Source organism: Corythoichthys intestinalis, chromosome 2, assembly GCF_030265065.1.
Source record: "Corythoichthys intestinalis isolate RoL2023-P3 chromosome 2, ASM3026506v1, whole genome shotgun sequence".
Classification (NCBI taxonomy): domain Eukaryota; kingdom Metazoa; phylum Chordata; class Actinopteri; order Syngnathiformes; family Syngnathidae; genus Corythoichthys; species Corythoichthys intestinalis.
In genome coordinates this window covers 44,093,475-44,116,904 of record NC_080396.1, presented here as the reverse complement: position 1 = coordinate 44,116,904, position 23,430 = coordinate 44,093,475, and the positions used below count along the sequence as shown (strand labels likewise).

Here is a 23,430-nt window from a genome sequence, read left to right as displayed (position 1 = left end):
CGTCTTCCCTCGCGGCCGGGCTAATTCGACCGTCAAAGTCCCCTGTTGGGGCCGGGTTCTTTTTTATTGACAAAAAAGATAAGTCCCTCCGGCCATGCGTCGATTATAGAGGCCTTAACGACATCACAGTTAAAAATAAGTACCCCCTGCCTTTGCTGGACTCCGCTTTTGCACCGTTGCAGTCCGCGTGTATTTTTACTACGCTTGACTTGCGCAACGCCTACCACTTGGTGAGAATGAGGGAGGGTGATGAATGGAAGACCGCATTTAACACTCCCATAGGGCACTTCGAATACTTAGTCATGCCGTTCGGACTTACTAATGCACCAGCAGTTTTCCAGAACCTTGTTAACGATGTGCTTCGGGACATGATAGGCCGGTTTTGTTTTATTTATTTGGACGACATCCTTATATTTTCTAGAAGCCTCGAGGAACATAGACAGCATGTCCGGCTGGTTTTGCAAAGGCTGCTCGAGAACCGGTTGTATGTCAAGGCAGAGAAATGCAGGTTCCATACCAGTTCGGTCCAGTTTCTGGGGTTTGTTGTGGAGAAGGGCCAGCTGAGTGCAGATCCAGCCAAGATACAGGCTGTGGTCGAGTGGCCTTCTCCTACATCAAGGAAGCCATTGCAAAGGTTCCTCGGGTTTGCTAACTTCTATAGGCGCTTCATTCGCAACTACAGCCAGAAGGCTGAACCTTTGACAAGGCTTACATCTACAAAAGTACCATTTAAATGGACCCCAGAGGCTGAGGCTGCGTTTGTGGCTCTTAAACGGTCGTTTACGTGTGCCCCTGTCCTTGCTCACCCTAATACCGATGTGCCATTTATTGTAGAAGTGGATGCCTCAGATTCAGGAGTGGGGGCAGTCCTGTCTCAACGTTCCCCAGTCGATCAGAGGGTTCACCCCTGCGCCTTCTTCTCACGTCGCCTCAGTCCTGCTGAACGAAATTACGACGTTGGAAACCGTGAGCTGCTGGCCATCGTTCTGGCGCTGCAAGAGTGGAGACATTGGTTGGAAGGGACACCAGAGCCTTTCGAGATCTTCACCGACCACAAGAACCTGGCATACATTAGGGCAGCCAAAAGACTGAATCCCCGTCAAGCGCGTTGGGCTCTTTTTCTTACACGTTTTAATTACACAATCACGTACCGCCCTGGTTCTCGCAACACTAAGCCAGATGCCTTATCCAGGGTCTTCAGCCCAGCCCTCTGCGAGTCTGGTCCAGAGCCCATTGTGCCAGAGGCCCGTGTGGTGGGGGCCCTTCAGTGGGAAGTGGAGGGTAAGGTCGCCAACTCACTGCAAGGTGTGAACATTCCGACGGGGTGCCCCAAGGACAAGCTATTTGTTCCCCAAGAACACAGATCGGACGTGCTGCAATGGGGGCACGCCTCGAAGGTGGCCTGCCATCCGGGGACCTCCCGGACACAGTTTTTAGTATCCCAGAAGTTCTGGTGGCCTGGAATGAATGATGACATCCAAGAGTTTGTGCGGGCTTGCTCTGTATGCGCCCGCAACAAGTCGTCGCACAATGCTCCTGCTGGTCTCCTGCGCCCGCTGCCAGTTCCATCACGTCCATGGTCCCACATTGCTGTGGATTTCGTCTCCGGCCTTCCCAAGTCCCAGGGAAATACGGTAGTGCTGACAGTTGTTGACCGGTTCTCAAAGATGGCACATTTCATTCCGCTCCCAAAGTTGCCATCATCGCTGGAAACCGCAAACATCCTCGTGAGTCAAGTCTTCCGCATTCACGGCATACCCATTGATCTGGTATCCGACAGGGGCCCCCAATTCATATCTCGAGTTTGGAAGATGTTCTGCAAGGCCATGGGGGCCACAGCAAGTATGTCGTCGGGCTACCACCCCCAGACCAACGGCCAGACGGAGCGGGCCAACCAAGACCTTGCAGCAGCCCTCCGGTGTGTCTGCCACCAGCACCCTGCGTCCTGGTCGTCTCATATCCCTTGGGTGGAGTATGCCCATAATACACTTGTCAGTGCAGCCACAGGTATGTCACCCTTTAAGACTGCATACGGCTACCAGCCTCCTGTATTCCCGTCCCAGGAGTCAGACGTCTGCATACCCTCAGTGCAACAACACCTGCGGCGGGCACACAGAGTCTGGCGGGACGCCCGTGCAGCGCTTTCACGGACAGCAGCACGCAACCAGATGTTGGCTGACCGTCACCGGAGACCGGCTCCTCTGTACAGGCCGGGCCAGAAAGTCTGGCTGTCTACAAGGGACCTGCATCTTGCCGGGGTCTCCAAGAAGTTGGGTCCCCGTTTCATTGGGCCTTTCAAGGTGGAAAAGGTGGTGAACCCTGTAGCCGTGAGGCTCACGCTCCCACGTTCCCTCAGCATCCATCCAGTGTTCCATGTCTCCCTGTTGAAACCAGTTTCCTCCAGCCCGCTATGCCCTCCGGAAGCACCCCCACCACCTCCACGCTTGATCGACGGTGACCCGGTCTACACCGTGAGGTCTATTTTGGACTCGAGGAGGAGGGGCAGGGGTGTACAGTATCTGGTCGACTGGGAGGGCTACGGTCCTGAAGAACGCCAATGGGTCCCCCGCTCCTGGATCCTGGATCCTTCGGTCATCCGCGACTTTCACGCGCGCTGTCCCGGGAAGCCAGGTGGGTCGCCAAGGGGCTCTCCTTGAAGGGGGGGTACTGTCACATTCTGTTGCTGGTTAGATTTTGTTTTCCATTACAGAGCCGGCGGTGTGGGCGTTCCCATCATCGCACCTGCGGCTAATTCCAGCAACTCAACAGTTGTATATAACGCCGGCGACCCAAGCCAACGTTGCCGAGATATTTGCTTGCTGTTTGCCATTCTATACCAGTACTTTCGAGGCTCATTGGATTTGCTAGTTTATGCGTCAGCTGTTTTTTCGTTTGGTGATTCCTCTACCTTGTGCAGGTATTGAGTGTGATTACTTTTGTTATCTTGTTGGCTCGCTGCCCACCGCTTAGTTTAGTGTTATTTGATCCCCGTCGACCTCTTGTCACGGACTCCTTTTGTTATTCTCCCTTTTTCCGCGATCGCGTGTTTTTTAGTTGTATTAAAAACCCCTTTTACTATTCCCTCTGTCTCTTGTCTGCTCTTTGGTCCAATCTTGTTTTCCGCGTTCGCGGATCGTAACAGATTTTTCATGTGTATTCCACACCACCTGTGTTCACTATGACCTCACAACAAATTAGCCTCAGTTAATCTGCTATTTTTACATTATTCTTTTGTCTGCAATTATCAAGAATACAATGGTACTATCCTTGTATTTTTAAAGGTTCTGCTGAAGTAGCGAAAACAGATGGTGACCTTCAGGCTGACATGGTAATAAAACAGGCTGCTTAACCACCAACGATGTTTTCGTCAACGAAAATATTTCGTCAACAAACACTTTTTCGTGACGGTGACGAGACAATAACGAGCTAAAACCACGTCTTAGGAGACGAAAACATAATGAGACGAATTCCAGTTTTCGTCTGACGAGACGAGAACGAGACGAAAATGCGCGATAGTTTCCGTCACATGTTCACAATGTTCGACATTTTATGTGTCGTTGACCTGCATGTAGCAGTGTCTGGTTGTGTCACTCGTGACATCCATGCCCTTCTTCCGCGCTTCCCGTCTCACCAGTGTTAAAACTGTGCTGAGTGATCATCACACACTCAAGTGTAACCCGGAGCGTTACATAGTATTCGCGTTAGCATTAGGCTAATGCTAATGGTGAGCGTCCTCTAAATTCTCAGACAACTTTCTTGTACATACAGTTTGTAGCATCCAGGCGGGTATAATTAATTGAAAATAATGTTCTGTTTTCCTGCCGAGTGTGTCTCACCATGTTGGTGTTGTCCTTGTAGACACTACAATATATGCCCATCTGTCAGGTTCATTCAAAATACAGTGGTACTTTTACATACGAAGTTACGGTAATTCGTTCCAGGACGTAAGTCGAAATGATCATATGTTGAGCAGGATTTTCCCATTAGAATACATTATAATTCCATTAATCCGTTCCACAGCCTGAAAACCTACACTAAATCCTTAATAAATACTGCTGGTACTAATACAAATGGCAATTACACATAGCAAAACAAATAAATTATAAATAAAAATCGGAATAATATAATAATAATAATTCCTGTAATAATGTAACAAATCGAGTTCTACTGTGGCGGACGTTTTTTGCGTGCTGTACCTGAACGCACTGCGTGGATGACGTGACACAGAGATAGAGAGTGCGGTAGAGATTTTACTTTTTCTTTTAATGTTTTGTTGCTGGTGTCAACTGCGGCGGACAGTAGGCGTGTTGTGTGGCACAAGTTGATGAAATAAATTATTAGAAACCTAACGAAGCTGGCGATTTCTTTGGGGATGTTACCACAATAACGTTACAGTAATGTTACCACCTTAATTTAAAAAGACTGGCGAACGGAGGTCTGAGAGGGCCTTTGAGATATTAGACATTCTACGCCGTATTGTCGAGCCAGTTCACGGATGCGCACACCACGCTCATATTTTTCTGTCATTTCCATCTTCATTTCAATGGTAAGAGTCTTTTTCACCACCTGCACTGACCTTGGAACCAGTGTTTTCTCTCACAAGAAAATCCACCCTGCATCAGTCTTCCGTCAAAACAAAGAAACTGCGGCGCTGTCATAAATTGTCGTCTTTCGAGCATGTCGTTGGATGTAGGAACAAATGGCGAGTCAAATTTTACGTCAGATGTCAAAAAGATCGTGTGTCAAAGCGATAGTATGTCGAGGTAGCGCTGTATTCGCAAACCTTTATTTTTGGAGTAAACGTCGACTAAAACTACACGAAATTGGTCTTGAGTTTTCGCCAACAAAAACTAGACACATTTTGAGATGGCTAAAATATGACTAAGACTAATAAGTATTATCGTCCAAACGACTAAGACAAAAATTAAAACGTCTGCCAAAAACACTTAACCACAATTGCTTGTCTAAAAATGACAGCTTCATTTGTCAACGCTAGTCATTCAAAGAGAATGAGATTAAAAACACCATCACTAACTTGAAACATCCATCATGTATCCAAGAGCTTTCTTGAAGAAGTCACCAAAAAAAAAATTTTTTTTTAAACATCCAACAACCCTACCCTTCAAACAAGCCACCCACTGTGCTGTTCCGTCATTGTGTGCACGTGATGAAGAAGAATTGCAGCCATGCACATAAAAAGATAAAGCCTGTACTGGCATGGACAAGTAAAAGCCACACTCTAGTCAAGCGAGGACTCCCACACAACAAGTTTTGGTCCAAACCACAGAGATGCATCCTCCTCTTGAGAAAAAGAACACGTGAACTACATGAGCCATTTTTGCCCTGCATGGCATGATAACACATATGCCAATCTTCAGTCCCTTTATTAGTAATAGCATTTTGACTCAACTCAAATATCACAGATGGTCACTGTACGTTTGAACACTCTTCACACCAGGAACAGACTCCTGACTGAATTTGGGAAGTAATCAAGAAACACCATTTGTTCCGTTGTTTCAAGCTTTTCTGTGCGCAGAAACACTAACATCAAGCTTCAAGTGAGAAGCTCTCAGATCTAAGTGTTCATGCTTTTAAAAAGGAAACGGCAGGCTTAATTTAGCTTTCAAGGTGACAGGATGACAGAGGAAAAAAATAATTTCCTGTTGAGAAATGGACTGAGTCTTTGTCTCAGAACAAATTAAAAGTGCCATAAAAAATTATTTTGCCCCCGTTTTTTTTAATGACACTGGACACACTTGATATTTGAGGGTTCAATGAGCATAAACTGCTTTTTAAGGTTATGCCACAGATTTACCTCAGATTCTAGACTGGACTTGGACCACTCAAAAAGCTTTGTTTTGGTATTTTTAAAGCTATTCATAAATTGACTTGATTAATGTGTTTTAGAGCCATGTCTTGCTACAGACTAGAAGTGTTCATCACCGTTGGATAATGGCCCCCACCATGGATTAGAAATGGCTTTGTAACCCCCTACAAACTTAAATATGTCACTTATATCTCAACTTTACATGAATTTTGTATTGTGGCATTAAGACGCTTGAAATCTATTTGCCCATTTAAGCTATATTTAAGTTATTGATTAAACAGATCTAGGGGTATTCAGACTTGGGTGTGGTCAGTGAAAATGAACGCCACTTTCCAAAATATGTGCAGAATAATCTTGATTTTGCAGAGAGCAATTCTCGATTCCACTGCTTGAAAGTTTTTTTCCTATGGGCAATGAAAAATACAACCAATAATAATTAGGGATTTCCTAATTGCATAGTTTTGCACCCGAGACCGAGTCACCTAATTTTGGTCCCGACCACGTAAAAAAAAAAAAAAGTATGTTTTTTTCCCCCCAACAAACAAAAGTTACAGTTACAGTTCTTTGTCTTCCGCTTTTTCCGGGAGTGTTGCGGAGTATAAAACGTATATATTTTAAGTTTTTTGGGGGGGGCGATGCCAATGAATTTCTGGATTATTTTGTAACTTTTTATTCCTTAAAACATTCATTCATTTTCCATGCCGCTTTTCCTTCCTTAAAACATACATTCAAAAAAATGTTTAATTAAAAGGAACCTCGGATTTAAAGACTTATAGTTCTCTTTTACTAAAATGTTGTTAGAAACACATATATTACTGCAATTGATTAAAAAAAAACTTATAATATTAGTACATTTTTTGACCAGCGAAGGGCGCCATGTTTTACGCACGCAATGCACGGTGGGGGTGATGACGCAGTTGGCCTGGACTAGGAGAATAGCTGTGTTAGCTAGCAAGCGAAGCTAGTATGACGACAGGCATGATTTTGTCACATTCTGCTGCTGGTCAGATTGTTTTGTTACGGAGAGGTGGCATTTGTTCCCGATGTCGTACCTGCATCCAATTCCAGCTCATCAGCAGTGTCTTTAAACCGATCCTAGGCGGCTTGCAGAAATATTGACTTGCTGCTTTTTGACTATTTGTATATCAATTAGTTGCCAGTTGCATCATTGCCTTGTTTTTTTCTTTTGTCTGCCTCTAACCGCGGTTTTTCCTTGGGTTTTATTTTTTATTGATTCCGACCTACTGTCATGGACCCGTTTTTGTGTCTCCCTTTTCACGATCACGTGTTTTTTTGTGTGTTCAATATACACTTTTACGCAATCCCTATGTTATTGTTGTCTGCTTGCTGTCTGAAGTGAACCGCATTTTCTAATTTCGTGGTTAGGCCAGCGGCTCTTTCTTTTCAGTTGTGTTTCCCTTTCAGGTTTTACCGCACAGACAGACAACGCATGTGGGTTGCGATTGCTTGATAAAGAAAATCATGACCCCAATCTCCCGCTGAAGTAAAGTCCCGTGATCTTCGGCTCGTCGATCGCACAGAATCTCGGGTTCGAATCCCGCTGGAGACATTCATTGAATTGCTTTTGTTGCGCGTTTTGTGAAATATCGACAGTGCTGTCCTGCTCTGTCGCTCGGGTTCAAATTGGAAGGGCAGAACCAACGACATGTTTATGTAGCAAACGAGTGAGTGACTCTGCTTAAGAACGGCAGCGCTGCCCAGTGATGTCACCGCCCAGAGTGCATTGCGTCATCCACAGCAATGGCGACCTACTAGTTAAACTAATTTTTCAAATTTCATAAAAACGAAAACATTAAGAGGGTTTGAATATTGAATTACTGTAACTCATACTAACATTTATCTTTTGAGAACTACAAGTCTTTCTGTCCGTGGTTACCTTTAAAAACCCGATCCTTTTCACTTGATTCTGATCCTCTGAAAAATGGCCCAATCTGCCAGATTTCAGATCATGTTATCAGATCAGGGACATCCCTACCTCTAATGACCAGTAATAAAGTAGATTTAAGCAATAATTATGTAAAAATTCTCTACTTGTTTAACCACTGCAGAATGATGGGAAAAATCTAAACATTCGATCAGACAATAAAATGCCCTTTCTTTTCTGGGTGTGGTAGGTGCTATTTAAACGCGACATCTAGCGGCTGTGATGACAAACACAGGTAAATGTAATATTCTGCACCTGGCCCTGTATTCCACGAACTTTTTTGATATCCACGGACATTGCTGAAATTTGAAAGCTGCGGTAAATTCAGCAATCGCATATTCTTGGGGGATCTAGCAAATTCACGATTCAGAAAGTAGGTCAAACACTTTTTCATAGTTTTTAATAGCTTTTTCCCTTGATAAGTAAAAATTAACATTTAAAAATTCATTTTATGTTTCTGTGGGTTATCGTGGTCTGCTTTTTACATCAGTGCAATCCTTGACATTGAAGTGGGAAAAGTGCTTAAAAAATAAAATTAAAATGTGGGAAAATACATTTTCATAGCACTGGAGTATCAAGTTTACATATACGATCTGTTTTCGACTAAGACTTTTAAAAGGTACTATGGATAGAATGGGTAGATGACAACAATGTTGAAACACAGCACATTTACTATTGTGGCTTTCAGGGAGTCCCGGTGGAACCACCACAAATATCCTCGAAAAAAAAAAATAATAATAATAATAACAATAATAATCTCATCACGCATGACAGTATAACAAGGATTCAGCCCATCCCTTGGCATATAGAGAATTGAAGAATTTAACTCCAAGTATGACAGATGAGAAACATTGAGAATGTCAGCAATCTTCCAACTTAATATTATAACCTTTATCTCTAACCAACCCTTCCCCCCTTGAATAAGTAAATAAATAAAAATTTGAAATTTACTATCGGATGACTGTGATCATTTGAACGTGAATTGATTCAATTACTGTGGTTTTAAATCTCGGTGAAAAACTGGAGGAAAACCTTCAACCTATTTTTCTTGTCTATGTAGGTTCCATCATTGTTATAAGAACCCAGCAGTTAATCCTGAGCAATCAGTTCAGCTTCTGTGAGGAGAATCAGGCAGAGTTGATCTATGTTGATAAAGATGTCGCTGTTTACGATCCAAGGTTCAAGAAAAGGTGGGAGGATTACGGATCTCCGGCTTCAACAGCAGATGGAGTGACTTCTGTCATTCCATGCTTCAACCACGGAGGAGGACAGCATCAACCTCCTCCACACACAATCAACAAGACGGACACAGGTGTTCATTCACATTACCAAAATCTAGCTCAAACATGTTATAATTAAGCATATGAAAAAATGTAAGATTTTTTTTTTCAAGTTCGAGCAGAGGTATTTCATTGACAGTTGACAGTTGAGAAGGGCGAGATTATAGCACCTTGAGTGGACATGCCCACAGTAAGTCATAGTAGGGAAAACAGTTTGAGTTTTATTTTCCTTCTTGATTTTGAAGCCTTATTTTACATAGGGTTGGCACGATTGAATATTTTAGAATCAATTATTTTATCAATCATTTTATCGAATAATCAGATAAAAATTTGGTTTAAAATGTATTTAATATTAATAATTAATATAATATTAATAATATTAATAAATTTATTTATTACAAAATTATTATTCCCCAGTTACTGTTCTTTAACCATTGTTGTTTATTGCTTATTACGTAATGATTAAATAGTACAAAATAAGCAATTTCACACAAGAAGTGCCTATACTTATTGATCTTTTGGAAACTGAGACCTTCTTGGTTACTGATTCGGTAACCTAATGTTAGAAAACAGCAAGACAAAAGAAACGGGAAAATATACTGGAATATATCATTGTTATCCAAATCAAAAAGGTTTGTAAATTTATCATTTTGATTAAGTATAACAATACCCAGCCATTTTTCACTGAGGACCACAGACATCAGTAGTTGACTGTAAAAGACTGAAAAAAGAGGATTTGGGTCATTTTAACTTTGACAATGGCTCTAAATGATTATATCGTTATCAAAACGAGCTGTCAATTTTGTGATCACCTCATTTTGAAAGCTCCAATTACATATACAATGAATCATTCATATTTGGCAGAGTTAGGTCACAACTGTGTTGTCAGAGTGTCAAATTTATAATATTTTACATTAATTATAAAGTGATCTTAAATTCTGTTTTGGGCCTTATTACCTGAAACTTGAGTGTTTTCTTCAATTGCCCATTAACCCAAATCAATATATACACCACCAACAGATTGAATCAACTATTAATTTGAAAAGCTGAAAATCTGTCATAAAAAATAAAGACCCTTTATTTACACGCAGTCAACCAAAATTGAAAGCATATCGCTATTTTGGGATTTGGACACACACCAAATTAATTTACGCAATAAATGTAAACAACAAATGGACAAGTGGGAGAAGTGGTAGTAGTAAAACTTGAACTGTCAATTGCTGTCTCTCTCATGTCAGTGAGGTTCTTGGGAAGGATGTCAGCACTAAGACGACACTCGCGTCCCCACCATTTACTGTATGTCAGGCAACTTTTTGTTAAACAGCACGTGGTGCAGCACACAATGAGAAGATATATGGCATGTTTGTCATTCTTGACACAAGCCACCAGCAGCCCTGGCTTAGCACAGAGATAGCAATCAGTGAGCTGCACCAAAATGGAAAATGAATCAACATCACGTGTGTGCTTGCTTGAAGCACAAGGCTGTTTTCTACACATTCACCCAGTTGTTTTTATACAATATCACTCCTGCTGCATGTAAAACCATTGCAATCTGCACAAATGTCCTCATTTAACTCATTGGCTACCACTAGTGGCACTCAATGTCCAATCCATTTTGATTGGGAAAGGCTGGTAACCAATTATTGCCGCCATCCCTCCCAGTCAAAATGAACTGGCATTTAGTGCTATCAATGGCACTGAAACATGAGCATTCACAGCCAGTCTTCCCAGTTCAAATGAATTGCATATCCATCATTGTCATTGCCAGGCCATGAGTAAAATATTATGAAATAAAAAGAAAGATGATGTCATTAAGGCCATAGTCAAATTGTTATTTCATTTTTTTTTTTTTGAAAGTATTCTTTCATATATTGTATATATACAGTGTATCACAAAAGTGAGTACACCCCTCGCATTTCTTCAGATACTAGTATTTAAGTATATCTTTTCATGGGACAACACTGACAAAATGACACAATGAAAAGTAGTCTGTGTGCAGCTTGTATAATTGAGTTAATTTATTTTCCCCTCAAAATAACTCAAAATATAGCCATTAATATCTGAACCCCTTGGTGTGAGTACACCGCATGGGAACTACGTACATCCCTAAATGTCCAAATTGAGTAATGCTTGTCATTTTCCCTCCAAAATGTCATGTGACTGATTGAAGAGGTGGGGGGGGTCAGCCTGTTAGTGCTCAGACCATACCCCGCACTCTACATCAAATTGGTGTGCATGACAGTCACTCCAGGAGGAAGCCTCTTCTGAAGACGGTACACAAGAGAGCCCACAAACAGTTTGCTGAAGACATGTCAACAAAGTACATTGATTACTGGAACCATGTCCTATGGTGTGATGAGAAGGGCGGTGGTGTCCACAATTGTGTACATAATCTTTTTTTTGTATTATTACCCAAACCTTTGAAGGTTTAACCCTTGTAATGTGTTTGGATCAAAACTGACCCGTTTTCAAGTTGGGTTCTGCAAAAATCAATGGTACTTTTTACCAGTGATGCACGATAATACATTTTTTAACCGATACCGATAACCGATCATTTCCTCCTCGTTCCAACCAATAACCGATAATGTCAAGCCGATAATTATATCAAAAGATTTATGTAAAATTTTAAAGTACACAAAAGAGAAAATATTACTGTGCAAAAATATAATTTATTGCTCTTTTTTTTTCAACATCAAATGTGAATAAGTAGTAAACGCCAACATCTAAATAAAGACACATTGTCTGACATTGTGTAATGGTAAACTTTTGGCAACAATTACTTACAGAGTTAACACCTACGTTGCACAAAAATGCCTTTAAAAGTAAGCCATTCCTAACATATAACATTACTACACTGCAAAAACACACCTCCTTCAAACTAGTCAAATTCTCTTGTTTTCAGTGTAAATCTATTGGAAATAAAGTGAAATTATCTGCCAGCACTTCAAGTATACTAGTATTTCACTCAGATTTTTTGAAGAAAAATAGCTAGCTGAAAATAATCTTAATGGCTTTATTTTAAGCAATAAATTATTATACTTAATCCTAAAAAAAACTTGTCAGAAATGTTCTTTATTCAAGAATAGGTATGGTTCAAAACATTATTTGAAAGCAATTTTTTTTTTTTTTTTTTTTTTAGATGTATGGGTTTAATAAGAACAAATGGCAATATTTACTTCAAGTAAGTGGAATAATCTGGTGCATTCATCTGTTAACTAGTCTTTAACACTCAAAACAAGATGGGGAAAATTATTTGACTAGATTTAAGAAGAACGATCTGATTAATACGTCATAAATTTACAGCTTACTGAATGCATTACTGACTGGATGACATCTTTGTGTGGTTTGGTGCATGTTACGATTATCATCTAACCACTGTGCCGTCATGATAAGCATGCTTACTTGACATCACTCGTCCAAATGTCCGTGGTGAAACTTATGTAATCGGCATGTTTTTCACGAAGAATGATGGTCGTATAAACCGCATTATTTTTTTTATCCGGGGCTTGGGCTCTCCGGTCACTAAAAAAACATCTCTCGTCCTGCATCCCCTCCCGCCTGTGCCCTTCAGTCTGTCCGGCCACCGTAGTGCTTGATGAGTTGAACCGGAGATGAGTGGCAGCGGCAGCTACGTTCATAACGAATATCTGCCCGCCCCGGCCGGCTCGCCGCGGCTTTTTGGGGGCATGGCTCTGCTCCGGACGGAGGCTCGCGCCTCGCGCCTCGCGCCCCGCACACCGTGGGGGAACGCTCGAAGAGCCGGGGTGTTCGCCGGAAGTCCCGCTGCCGGGGAACCGGGCTTGGCCCGCCTGCCGGACCGGCCAGAGAGGCGGGCTCCGTTGACGGCTACTTATCGACTATCTGTCTCGTGCCGGTGTTTAGCCTTAGATGGAGTTTTCCACCCGCTTTGGGCTGCATTCCCAAACAACCAGACTCTGGGAAGGCCACAGCGCCTCTCTATCGTCACAAGCCTGACACCCTGACACCCTAGTTTAGCTTAGTTTATGTGTGTTTAGCTTTAGCATTCGCGCTAGCAGCAGCCTCGTATTCGTTTAAAAAATCTTTGTGATGCAATTTTAAATGGCTGCTGGGTTAGCGGTGTTGAATGAGGACGCTTTCTTTCCGCCTCGTGGAACTTCTGCAGTGCATGTTTTGCAGATGGCGATAGCGTTGTTTGTTTCACACACGGAAAAATCAACCCACGCTAGTGAGAGCCGCCATGATATCGCCTCAACCCTGTTGTGTAACGCCGCCTACTCTATGACGCCATACTCCTCAACCCCACCTCCCTCAGGGGCTTCAGAGAGAGGAGGGGTTGAGGAGGCGGCGGATAAGTGGACAAAACTGCTTCGGTTGCGCACATTTGGAGGCTAAATCAAGTATATAATTATCGGATTGCATTATCAGTTGAATTTTTTTTTTTTTTTTTTATCTGGATTATCTGCGTGATATTATAATTGCCATTATCGGCCGATAATTATCGGTAACCGATATTATCGTGCATTTTTACTTTTTACATACCCAAACTTGAAAATGGGTTAATCTTGACCCAAAAACAATATACTCCTAAGGTTTAGTATTTTCAGGTTCAGTTCGGGTTTCAGTTAAATCACATATCAAATTTGATCCACTTGCAAAAATTTTTAGCACACTTTACAAGGGTTAAAAAAAAAAAAAAAGCTGCTAGAACTAGTTTATGTCAGAATTGCCTGGTGGCCAAAGGACTTTGAGAAAAATCAATACAGGCCCTGAGTAAATAACACATTTGAAAACATTTCTTCACAGGGGTGACAGGGCTAAAATAAGACTCGGCACTCCCTATTTCAAGCTGCACTGAAATGTCCAAATACTGTATGTCAACATTTTCCAAGTCGTTGGACTGCAGCAGACTTTCAAGACTTGAAAAGCAAATCCCATTTTAGCAAAGGTTATCAACCTTTGATAAGAAAGAGAGCATGTTTGCTTGGTAAAAATTGTAATACTCACTCCCCATGATCTTCAGGCCACTTTTGAACATGTCAGGCAGTTGGATTCCGATGCGCAATGAGAATGCCGTTTAATCCAGGTAGGACAGCAGACAGGACTATGAGAGCACTATGCAGTATGCAGTCATCTCACTAATGGGGCGGGGGCCATCTCTGGCACATACTTTGTATTTGGTTTGTTGTGAACCTTGCCCTTTGTTTTTGGAACACGCACTTTTCTCTCTCCGTTTTTTCCCCTCCACCGACAGTTACTCAAGGACATCACAAGACTGACATCTAATCAATAAAAGCCAGGCTCGTTTAGTGAGATAATGTAATTAAGTGCGCTGGTCACACAAAGAGACTGTTTCACAGGTCTGCTTGCTACTTGCCATGTCACTCTATGATCTCTTCTTGTTTCCCAATCAATGTCGAGTCATATTCTGGTCGTTGCACATTCAACTCTCATCTAAAGAAATGTACTTCGAAAAATAAAATTACAGGGAGTTTAAGAAGATGATTAGTAGAGGTGGGAATCTTTGGGCACCTAACGATTCAGTTCTGATTCAGAGGCTCCGATTCGATTACAAATTGATTAGTGATGCACATAACAAGCCCCCCCCCCTTTTAATGTTTTGTACATTAGTTCCAAAATTGTTCAAAAATCCTCTCAGGCTAAACCAAACTACTATTTCAGTATCGATTTAACAGTTAAAAACAGAAAATAAATTACTGAAGTCCCAATTCTGTATCAGCAGCTTTAAACTACATTCAATTGATTTAATGTTGTGACTCAACCGTTTAAGTTGTTAAAATTGCTCCCGTTATTCCATAATTTCCCTTCTGTCTACTCTCGACATGTGAAAGTTTTAAAACCCTTTCATCACTTAAAAATAGTTTCGAGTAAAGATTTTGCCGATTTAGGGGTATTTTACATAAAAAGTTAATTCGATTCGCTACAACAGAGCCTTCTAGAGAAGTCTACTGCTTTAAGATGGCAGCTGTTTACTAGCGCCGGCAAGTCTGTCATTTCACATCTAGTTCTCTGTATATGTTCTAACGGCACCGCCGTTATCTTTCATTTCGCATGTATTTCTACATATATGTGATATCTACCGAAGTCGGCCGCAGTCGGGTATTATTGTTGTTTTTTTTTTATCTAGCGGCATGAGTTGAACATGATATTTACTCTCGGTCTGTTCTTCATTGCATCCCGAGGACAGTGCTGACTGTGTTTTATTTCTGCTTTACCTGGTATAATTCAATAATTGGAATTTGGATGTTTGTGAATCGTTTTCGAATCTTCCACGGCCGAATCGCAAATAATCTAAAAATCGGAAATTTCGCACACCTCTAATGATTAGGATGTGATAATGAGTCATATCATTGTATAAATGAAACTTTCACATCACTCACATCCTAACACTCTAAACTGGCACTAACGTAAAATAGAACGTGTGTAATAATTAGCTTCCAAGAACTGCATTAAGTGCGTGTGACTCATTTAATTCACAAACAAAGTCTTGATTTCACCACAACCTCTTTCAGTTGTTTACAATTCTGATGAGATTAGGGCTGCAGCTTACGAATATTTTAGTAATCGAGTATTCGACTGAAAATTCTATTGAGTAATTGGATAAAATATATATTTTTTTTTAGGTAAAGACCACTTATAAATATACATGAGAAAGCAAGACATTTCATCTAATATTGAACCATTTTCAGTCAATCAATGTCTTGATTTTCGATGTAGATCGTTGAAAACAGCCAATTGCATCGCAGATATAACTAGAAAAAAAAAAATTATAATTCACTGCTTTCACTCAAGAAACTTCTAGATTGATTTTATATTTTTAAAAAATCTTATTTCTTACCTAAAAATATCATTACGCTTGATAACAAACATCACTTAAAACTTAGGTATCTTTCCTGCGTGTTCCAATTGAATTTCCATTTGTGTCAAGCAATTTTAAAGTTCTAGTTAAGTTTTAAGTGAGTCTAAACAGCAAGTCCTGAAAGGATTTTGAATTTTTACAATGTTCAAAATAAATGTATGATACCTGCTGTATTGAAGCACATTTGAGACCAGTGCTACTTGGTGTTTTATCCAGCAATGATTACTGAGTTAAAATTGACAGCTTTATTATGTTTTTATCTTACCCCCTCATCACTCTACAGCGCTATGTTTTTAAAGATTAAATAAAGCCTGTATGTAAAAAACGTTAGCCACGCATCGACAGTAATCATAATTAATAAAAACCTAGCCGACCGCAGGGCTAACTTTACGTGAGCAAGGGACAGTAACTTTAATCTTATTTATCAGCGCTGTGAAGTCTACTGCTTTAAGATGGCGGCTGTTTACTAACGCTGCCAAGTCTGTCATTTCGCATCTAGTTCTATATACATGCAATATCTATGAGACGCATCAGATGCTACCTGCTACCACCGTAGCATCATGCGGGCGTAGTTTTTAGCAATGTTGTCATAGTTTGTAGCAGCTGTCGGCTACAGTCAGGTATTATTGCTTCTTCCTCTCCGCAAGTGACGTCTGCGCAAGTCCCACATTAAAAGTAGTCCGGGCAAAACATGATGCTTAGAGCTGGCAAAATTAAACGATTCCTCGAAGCGAATAAAATTACTTGGTTCAGTTTTTAAACTGGAGTTACTCGAGTATTCATTTCAGCTCGAGATAAGATATTTGAAAAACTTTGGAGTAGTCTTCACTTCCAATACTTGTTTAGTACACACGAGCATTTTTGACAAAAGCATTGTGCTACTCCACCATTAATATGACACCGTCATGTTGCCACTTTACATGTTTACACTGAACTCAGTGTTTCTCGAAAGTGCTGAGGTATTATGTAACAGGGGCGCCTCCTTTACACTGTCTTCAACCAGCGCGACTGAGATTTATTTGGGAGGCGGAAAGTACATGTTAACACAGCCATTGCAGCTTTGCGTATTCAGACAACCATTCAGTTGATTTGAACAGAAACGGTAAATCTTCTAATAGCAATCAAAAGGCTATTCAAAAGGCGATAAAAAACAGAACATTACCATTTCAGTCGCATGCCTCCCTTGTCAACAGGGTGTTGTTAATGATGGATACCTGTCAGCTTCCCAGTTCCAAACATGAAACTTTTGGCAGGTTTCAAACTGGGGAGAGGGTTAGAAATTCTTGGTATCTGTGCAGTTGGCACAGCTTTGAGCGGTGGAACGTGTTTGTTTACGAACGCGTGAGCTGAGCAGCTACTGCAAAATGGGAGCTTTAGGGGACAGACTTTAAAGAAATAGCATTTTAAATGGAGGCCTGAACATGCACGAAAAGTCACCAAAATTTGCACATATGTGCGGAAAATTGTAAATTTCGATAATGTTGCAACGTTGCAAAAAAATGTAACAAAATGGCTCAGTAGCGCCCCCTTGAAATTTTAAAATTGGCCTATAACATTAGGGTCTGTCAGCGTAGAGCGATGAAATTTGGGGAGTCTATACCTTGTCCAAAACCGCTCCAAAAAAGCATTTACACCCATATTCCAAACCCAACAGGAAATCGGTTATTTTGGATCGAATATGAAATTTTTATCGATTTACAGGGTGCACATTTGAGACCTTTTCGCCGAGGGAGTTAGTTGGATCATCTTCAAAATTGGTGAGAATGTTCAGGAGACATATGAGAGCTTAAGTTTTTAAAATGGTGCGTTTTCATTCACGGGTCTGACCTGGGCATGGTGCCAAAGTCGGCCATTTTTTTGGCAAAATGACAAATTCAGTAAATGACTAATAGTTCCTTGACACAACGTTCAATCTTTTTCATATCTGGCAAGTATGTGCGGTATCCCACCCTTAACACGAGTGCATTGAAATATTACCCATTAGGCCTAGTGCCCCCTAGTGAGAACAGGAAATGCCTTTTTTTACGAGACAGGTTTCTCCTCCAAGGGAAAAAAATCTGTTGACCTCAAACCTGCATCAGGGGTACCCTAAGACCTGTGTTCAGGTGTCTGATGTAAAATATTGAGGTTTCGTTGAAGCGGAGGGATCCAAACAGGAAAGTGAAAATGACCGTCAACAATTTGCCTCGCAAAAAACTTTGAACAGTCATAACTCAGCAGATATACAACATATCCGCGCCAAACTTCTCGTGCTTGTTGAGAGTCATACCCTGAAGGGTCTTGTAGGGGTCATTTGCATCAACTCTACAGTGCCAACTAGTGGCGACAGAAAGGAGTTTTAAAAAAGGCCTTTCCTATTGGGTTTTTTCAACGTAGAGCAATGAAATTTGGGGAGTCTATACCTTATGCAAAACTGCTCCAAAAAGTCTCTTGCACCCATATTCCAAATCCATTATAAAATCGGGTATTTTGGATCGAATGTGAAATTTTTAGCCATTTGTAGTACAGTTTACATTTGGAGGCCTGAACATGCACGAACTCACCAAATTTTGCACATACATGCGGCTTTGCGTGGATTTCGATAATCTTGCGATGTTACAAAAAAATGTAACAAAAGGGCTCAGTGGCGCCCCCTTGAATTTTTCAAAAAGGCGTTTCCTATTAAGTTTTTTTAATGTAGAGCAATGAAATTTGGGGAGTCGATACCTTGTGCAAAACTGCTCCAAAAAGTCTCTTAAACCCATATTCCAAACCCAACAGGAAATTGGGTATTTTGATCGAATGTGGAATTTTTATCAATTAACAGGGTGCACATTTGAGACCTTGTCACAGAGGGAGTTAGTTGGATCATCTTCAAAATTGGTGAGACTATTCAGGAGACGTAGGAGATCTAAAATTTTCAAAATGGTGCGTTTTCATTCACGAGTCTGACCTGGGCGTGGACCTAAGTCGGCCATTTTTTCGGCAAAATGACAAATTCAGTCAAAGACTAATAGCTCCTTGACACAACGTTCAATCATTTTCATATCTGGCATGTATGTGTGGGATCCCACCCTTAACACGAGTGCATTGAAACATTACCCATTAGGCCGAGTGCCCCTTATTGGGAACAGGAAATGCCTTTTTTTTCTAAACAGGCTCCTCCTCCAAGGAAAAAAAATATATTCACCTGAAACCTGCATCAGGGGAGCCATAAGACATGTGTTCAGGTGCCTGATGAAAAATACTGAGGTTTGGTTGAAGCAGAAGAGTCCAACAGGAGAAGTGAAAATGACTGAAGCCATTTCGTCTCACCACAAGTTTTGAACAGTCATAACTTGTAACTACAACATATCTGCGCCAAACATCTCGTGCTTGTTGAGTCATACTCTGAAGGGTCCTGTAGGGGTCATTTGCATCAACCCTACAGAGCCAACTAGTGGCAATAGAAAGTCACACATTTTTCTAATATAAGTCCAGTTCTTTTCAGGTTGGTCATTATAGTTTCAAGACCTTTTGAAATACTTATTTTATGGCCCATGTCCACACGTCTCTGTCTGTTGCCGTGACGACCCTTTATTCGCTCCTTTTTTGTAGTACTCTCTCCAATAGGGTTTTTTATCTCTTAGGTGTGTGTATGTAAAGAGGCGACTTTCGAGCATGTTAGGTTCTAATGAGATGATTAGAGAGGAGGATCTGCCACCACCCTGACCTGCACACTGTCCGAGTTGCGTGACGTCTGAGTTGCGCTAGACTGCGAGGGCCCGTTCAGTCCTGCTTGCAGGCCTAGTTTCAATCGTCCTTCTTGAAAGGATACCAACACTAAAAATATAACGTTACACACATCTATTCAGGAAAATAAGGCCTTTGCACACGAGAAACTGGTGGGGGGAAGGGCACTACAGCTAGAAATCTATTGAGCTATGTTTCGCATCTGAAGCATGTTATAATCGCAAAAGGGTGTAGTACAACAGTGAGGAAATTGCAAAAAAATACATTTGTTATAAAAGTGCTTACCGTAATTTCCCGAAAATAACGCGCACCCGTGTATAACGAGCACCCTAAACTTATTTGTAAAACCCAGGGAAAATTCTTGTACCCGTGTATAACGCGCACCCTAATTTTAGCACCAATAAATAGAAGAATACAAGAAAACAGAGCTCGTGTACAGACACAGAAATGTCATTTTACTAACTGGTGAAACACAGCACAAGCATAAGCACATTGGTAGTTCAAAACATTACCGTAACCTGACAATATGCAGGGTAATAATATGATCTGACAACTTCTCCAATTTACCAAAATCCAGGAAAAAACAAAACAGATATGACTTTTCTTTTAAAGGCTGCTGTATAACTTGATCGTTTCATCATGATGAATAAATGTTTCTTCCATGGATTGATACGGTAAAATAAAAGTGAGGACCGAAGTTGGAAATCGGAACGAGCGCATCGCTACTGTAAAAAGAGGTACTATTGTTATTTTTGAGTTTCCCGAGGGACAGATATAGTTGACGGACACAGGAAGTCTGTGTTGTGTTACATTTGTTATGGTCCAAGTTGCCGAGTTGCAATAAATATTGACTCAAACGAGTTCAAGAAACTAAATTCTGTGCTTTATGAAGAGTCAAAAAAGCAGAATTTAACACGGACGAAATCATTCGACCAATCAGAGTGAAGTATTACCGAAACAAAATGGTGACGTTATGTACTGTAATGGTCGACAACTGATCGCTGCATACGTTTTCTTCAACACAACACGGCCCTGTCAATAAAAAAAAATATTTTTAAAAAATCGGTCTTATATATATATATATATATATATATATATATATTTCTGTCTCCATCCCTGTACCCGTGTATAATGCGCATTATGATTTTACAAGTTGATTTGGGAAAAAAGTGTGAGTTATATTCGGGAAATTACGGTGCTTAATTTGATTAAAAACATGATGAGTTGAATCATTTCTAAGACATCTGAATGAGGCAAATGGCTTTCCCACAGAGGATCACCCTGTCATTTATAGGTTGATGACAAGAGGGGTATTGACATGGCACTCGTCCTATTTAACCTAATCAAAATGCAGTTGAGCTTAAGTAAAAACTAAAGTCAACAACCATGGATTACCTTTTTTTTCCCCCCCAGACTTCTTCCGCTTTCACAAACAAGAAACTCCACAAATACAACGTAATGCCAAGGTGATTTTCAGATTTGCTAAAAAAAAAAAGAAAAAAAAACATAAATGACAACAGAACGGGTAAATGTCAAACATAATTGCACAAACCAAATGTAACTATTGACAAATATGAGCATGGAAACTATGAAATAAGTTTTGTGACAGGTGAAGAAAGCAAATACAAAAGGTATGTGAAGGGTTTCCAGAAAACTATATATCTACCTCCTAACGTCCCCAGACTGGGTCATGTCTCACCATTCAGTCACCAGAAGTCACTGTTGTACCTACAGTATATTTGGGTATTGCAAAATGCTGTAGTTCAGCACCTTCCTTTTCCCGCATCTCTATTTCAATTTCTAGCAAACTAGTTAAGCCTGAATTAATCGAGACCTCTGGAGGTTATTACGCCTGCATATCATGAAACTTATTACCTTATATCCTCAAGCTGTTGCTACTTGACATTACTATTCTGCATGATGAAATTAAGTAAATGGATTAATAATGCTCAACAGTAACATCAGCTACGATTGTAACAGTTGGAGTTAATTGGCTGTGCCTACAGTGTGGGGCACAGCGATTTGGTGCTAAAGACGAGATTGTTAGGTTTCACGTAACCATGTTCAAATGGAAGCCGAAATAAAGAAGTCTGTGAAGTCTAAATACGTACCAGATTACGAGTTTTTGGGTTTTGTGTGACCAGAGTAACGAATTACATGACATATCACTGTCATATATGAGAATTATCGGAATTGCAAATGCCGAGGTACTGTCTATGTGCTGTCTTTTTCTTTTGGGGATATTTTTCCCCCTGTGTTATGGTTAGCTTTGGGCATCGAGCATCGAAGGGATCCGGGACTAACACTCCAATTCTCCCGGACCCGTTTAAATTTTTTTATTCTGATTCAAAGTTTCGATGCCTTGACCGTCGGCCCGTAAAATAGCTGCCAAACACCACGAAGAAGAAGCCACATGAAGTGTGTGTTTGTGCATTGCATCTTGATTTCAACCATTGACACTGTGCGGCGGCGCTCAAAAGTTTGGCTCAACTTCACAAAGAAAAATGACCAGTCAGCTCAGTGCAACATTTGCAACACAGCTATATCATGCAAAGGTGGGTGCAAGACCAATTTGATTAAAAACCTCTGGCTTCATGGAATACAAGTCACTGAGTGCCGCGTATTTAACATGCTGCGCAGGGTAAGTAAAACAATAAAATTCAGTCTGTCTTCTGCAATGATTTAGGCGGCAAACAGTTGTACTGTTAACACTGTTAGAGAATAAATGTTAAATTAATAGTACGAGAATAAGTTGTATTATTCGTCGGGCTGATGTAGCTGCATCTACATCTGCATCTATATCTCTGTACTTTACATAGCGCGTTGCCGCCTCTGTTAAAATCAACAATATTGAAAGCCTCGTGTTTTCGAATCAGTTTTACAAATAAGAAAATCATTATTTTGCTTCATCTACATCAAATTATAATCAGAAGAAGAATTTATACTAATGCCTATTAAAAGAATCGGAATCAAGAATCGTTCCAAACTGAAATCGAAACTAGAATCTTTCAAATTCAAAAGATGCCCAACCCTAGTTATGGTCCCCCTTGGTGAAGAATTTATCTGGTTCTCAAACAGTATGAAAAAGTATGGGCGCCCCGATAATTTTTTCCTTTATAAATAATTGCTCTTATGGATCAGCAATTTCAGTTAAATATGTCATATGGCAGACAAACAGTACTATTTGAGAAGTGAAAAACATTTATAGTTCAGAAAGTGTGCTGTGATTATTTAAACAAAACAAGCCAGGGGCATACATTTGGGCAGCCCAGCAAGAAGACTACATCAATATACTGTATAGTAGATACTCCTTTTGCAAAAAAAAAAAAAAAAAACATCTCTAAACATAATAATAATAACAATAAGGGTCTAAATACTGGTTGAATGTATCTTGGACTAAAGTCCTCCACAAAACGTCCAGTTTTGACAGGTTTGATGGTTTCAGAGCATGGACAGCCCATGTTAAATCACGCTGCAGGTTCTCAATACTCTTCAGGTCTGGGGAAAGAAACGGCCATTCCAGAACATTGTACCTTTTCCTCTGCATGAATGCCTTTGTATATTTTGAGCCGTATCTAGGTTGCCTGGCACGGCCAGACTGTTCTCCCTGTGTTTTTCAAACACTGAGAGTATAATCTGGGACCCAGCCCATTAACGGCCTCTCGAGCAAGTACAAAATCAATCGACAAATCAGATTCGTTTATTTGCGTGACGTGTTCTTAACGAGCAACGTCACTCTTCCTCGTCGGAAGACGTCTCCACAACAACACAGATGGCGAACGGGAGAGCCGAAAATATGTTCCAATCC

General features: G+C 40.7%; 1 protein-coding gene across 3 annotated transcripts in view; it reads right to left on the bottom strand.

The window, feature by feature from the left end:
• mib2 (MIB E3 ubiquitin protein ligase 2) overlaps nucleotides 1–23,430 on the bottom strand; it is a 91,691-nt gene that overhangs the window by 58,088 nt on the left and 10,173 nt on the right. Inside the window, exon 1 of one of the 3 annotated variants that reach the window (XM_057858855.1) lies at nucleotides 14,039–14,545. The exons of the other annotated variants lie outside the window; for them this stretch is intronic. Coding sequence (XP_057714838.1) covers nucleotides 14,039–14,069 — 31 coding nt within the window. The 5' untranslated portion in view covers nucleotides 14,070–14,545. Of the gene's footprint in view, nucleotides 1–14,038; nucleotides 14,546–23,430 lie in introns of those variants that run through there. 3 annotated transcript variants of the gene reach the window in all.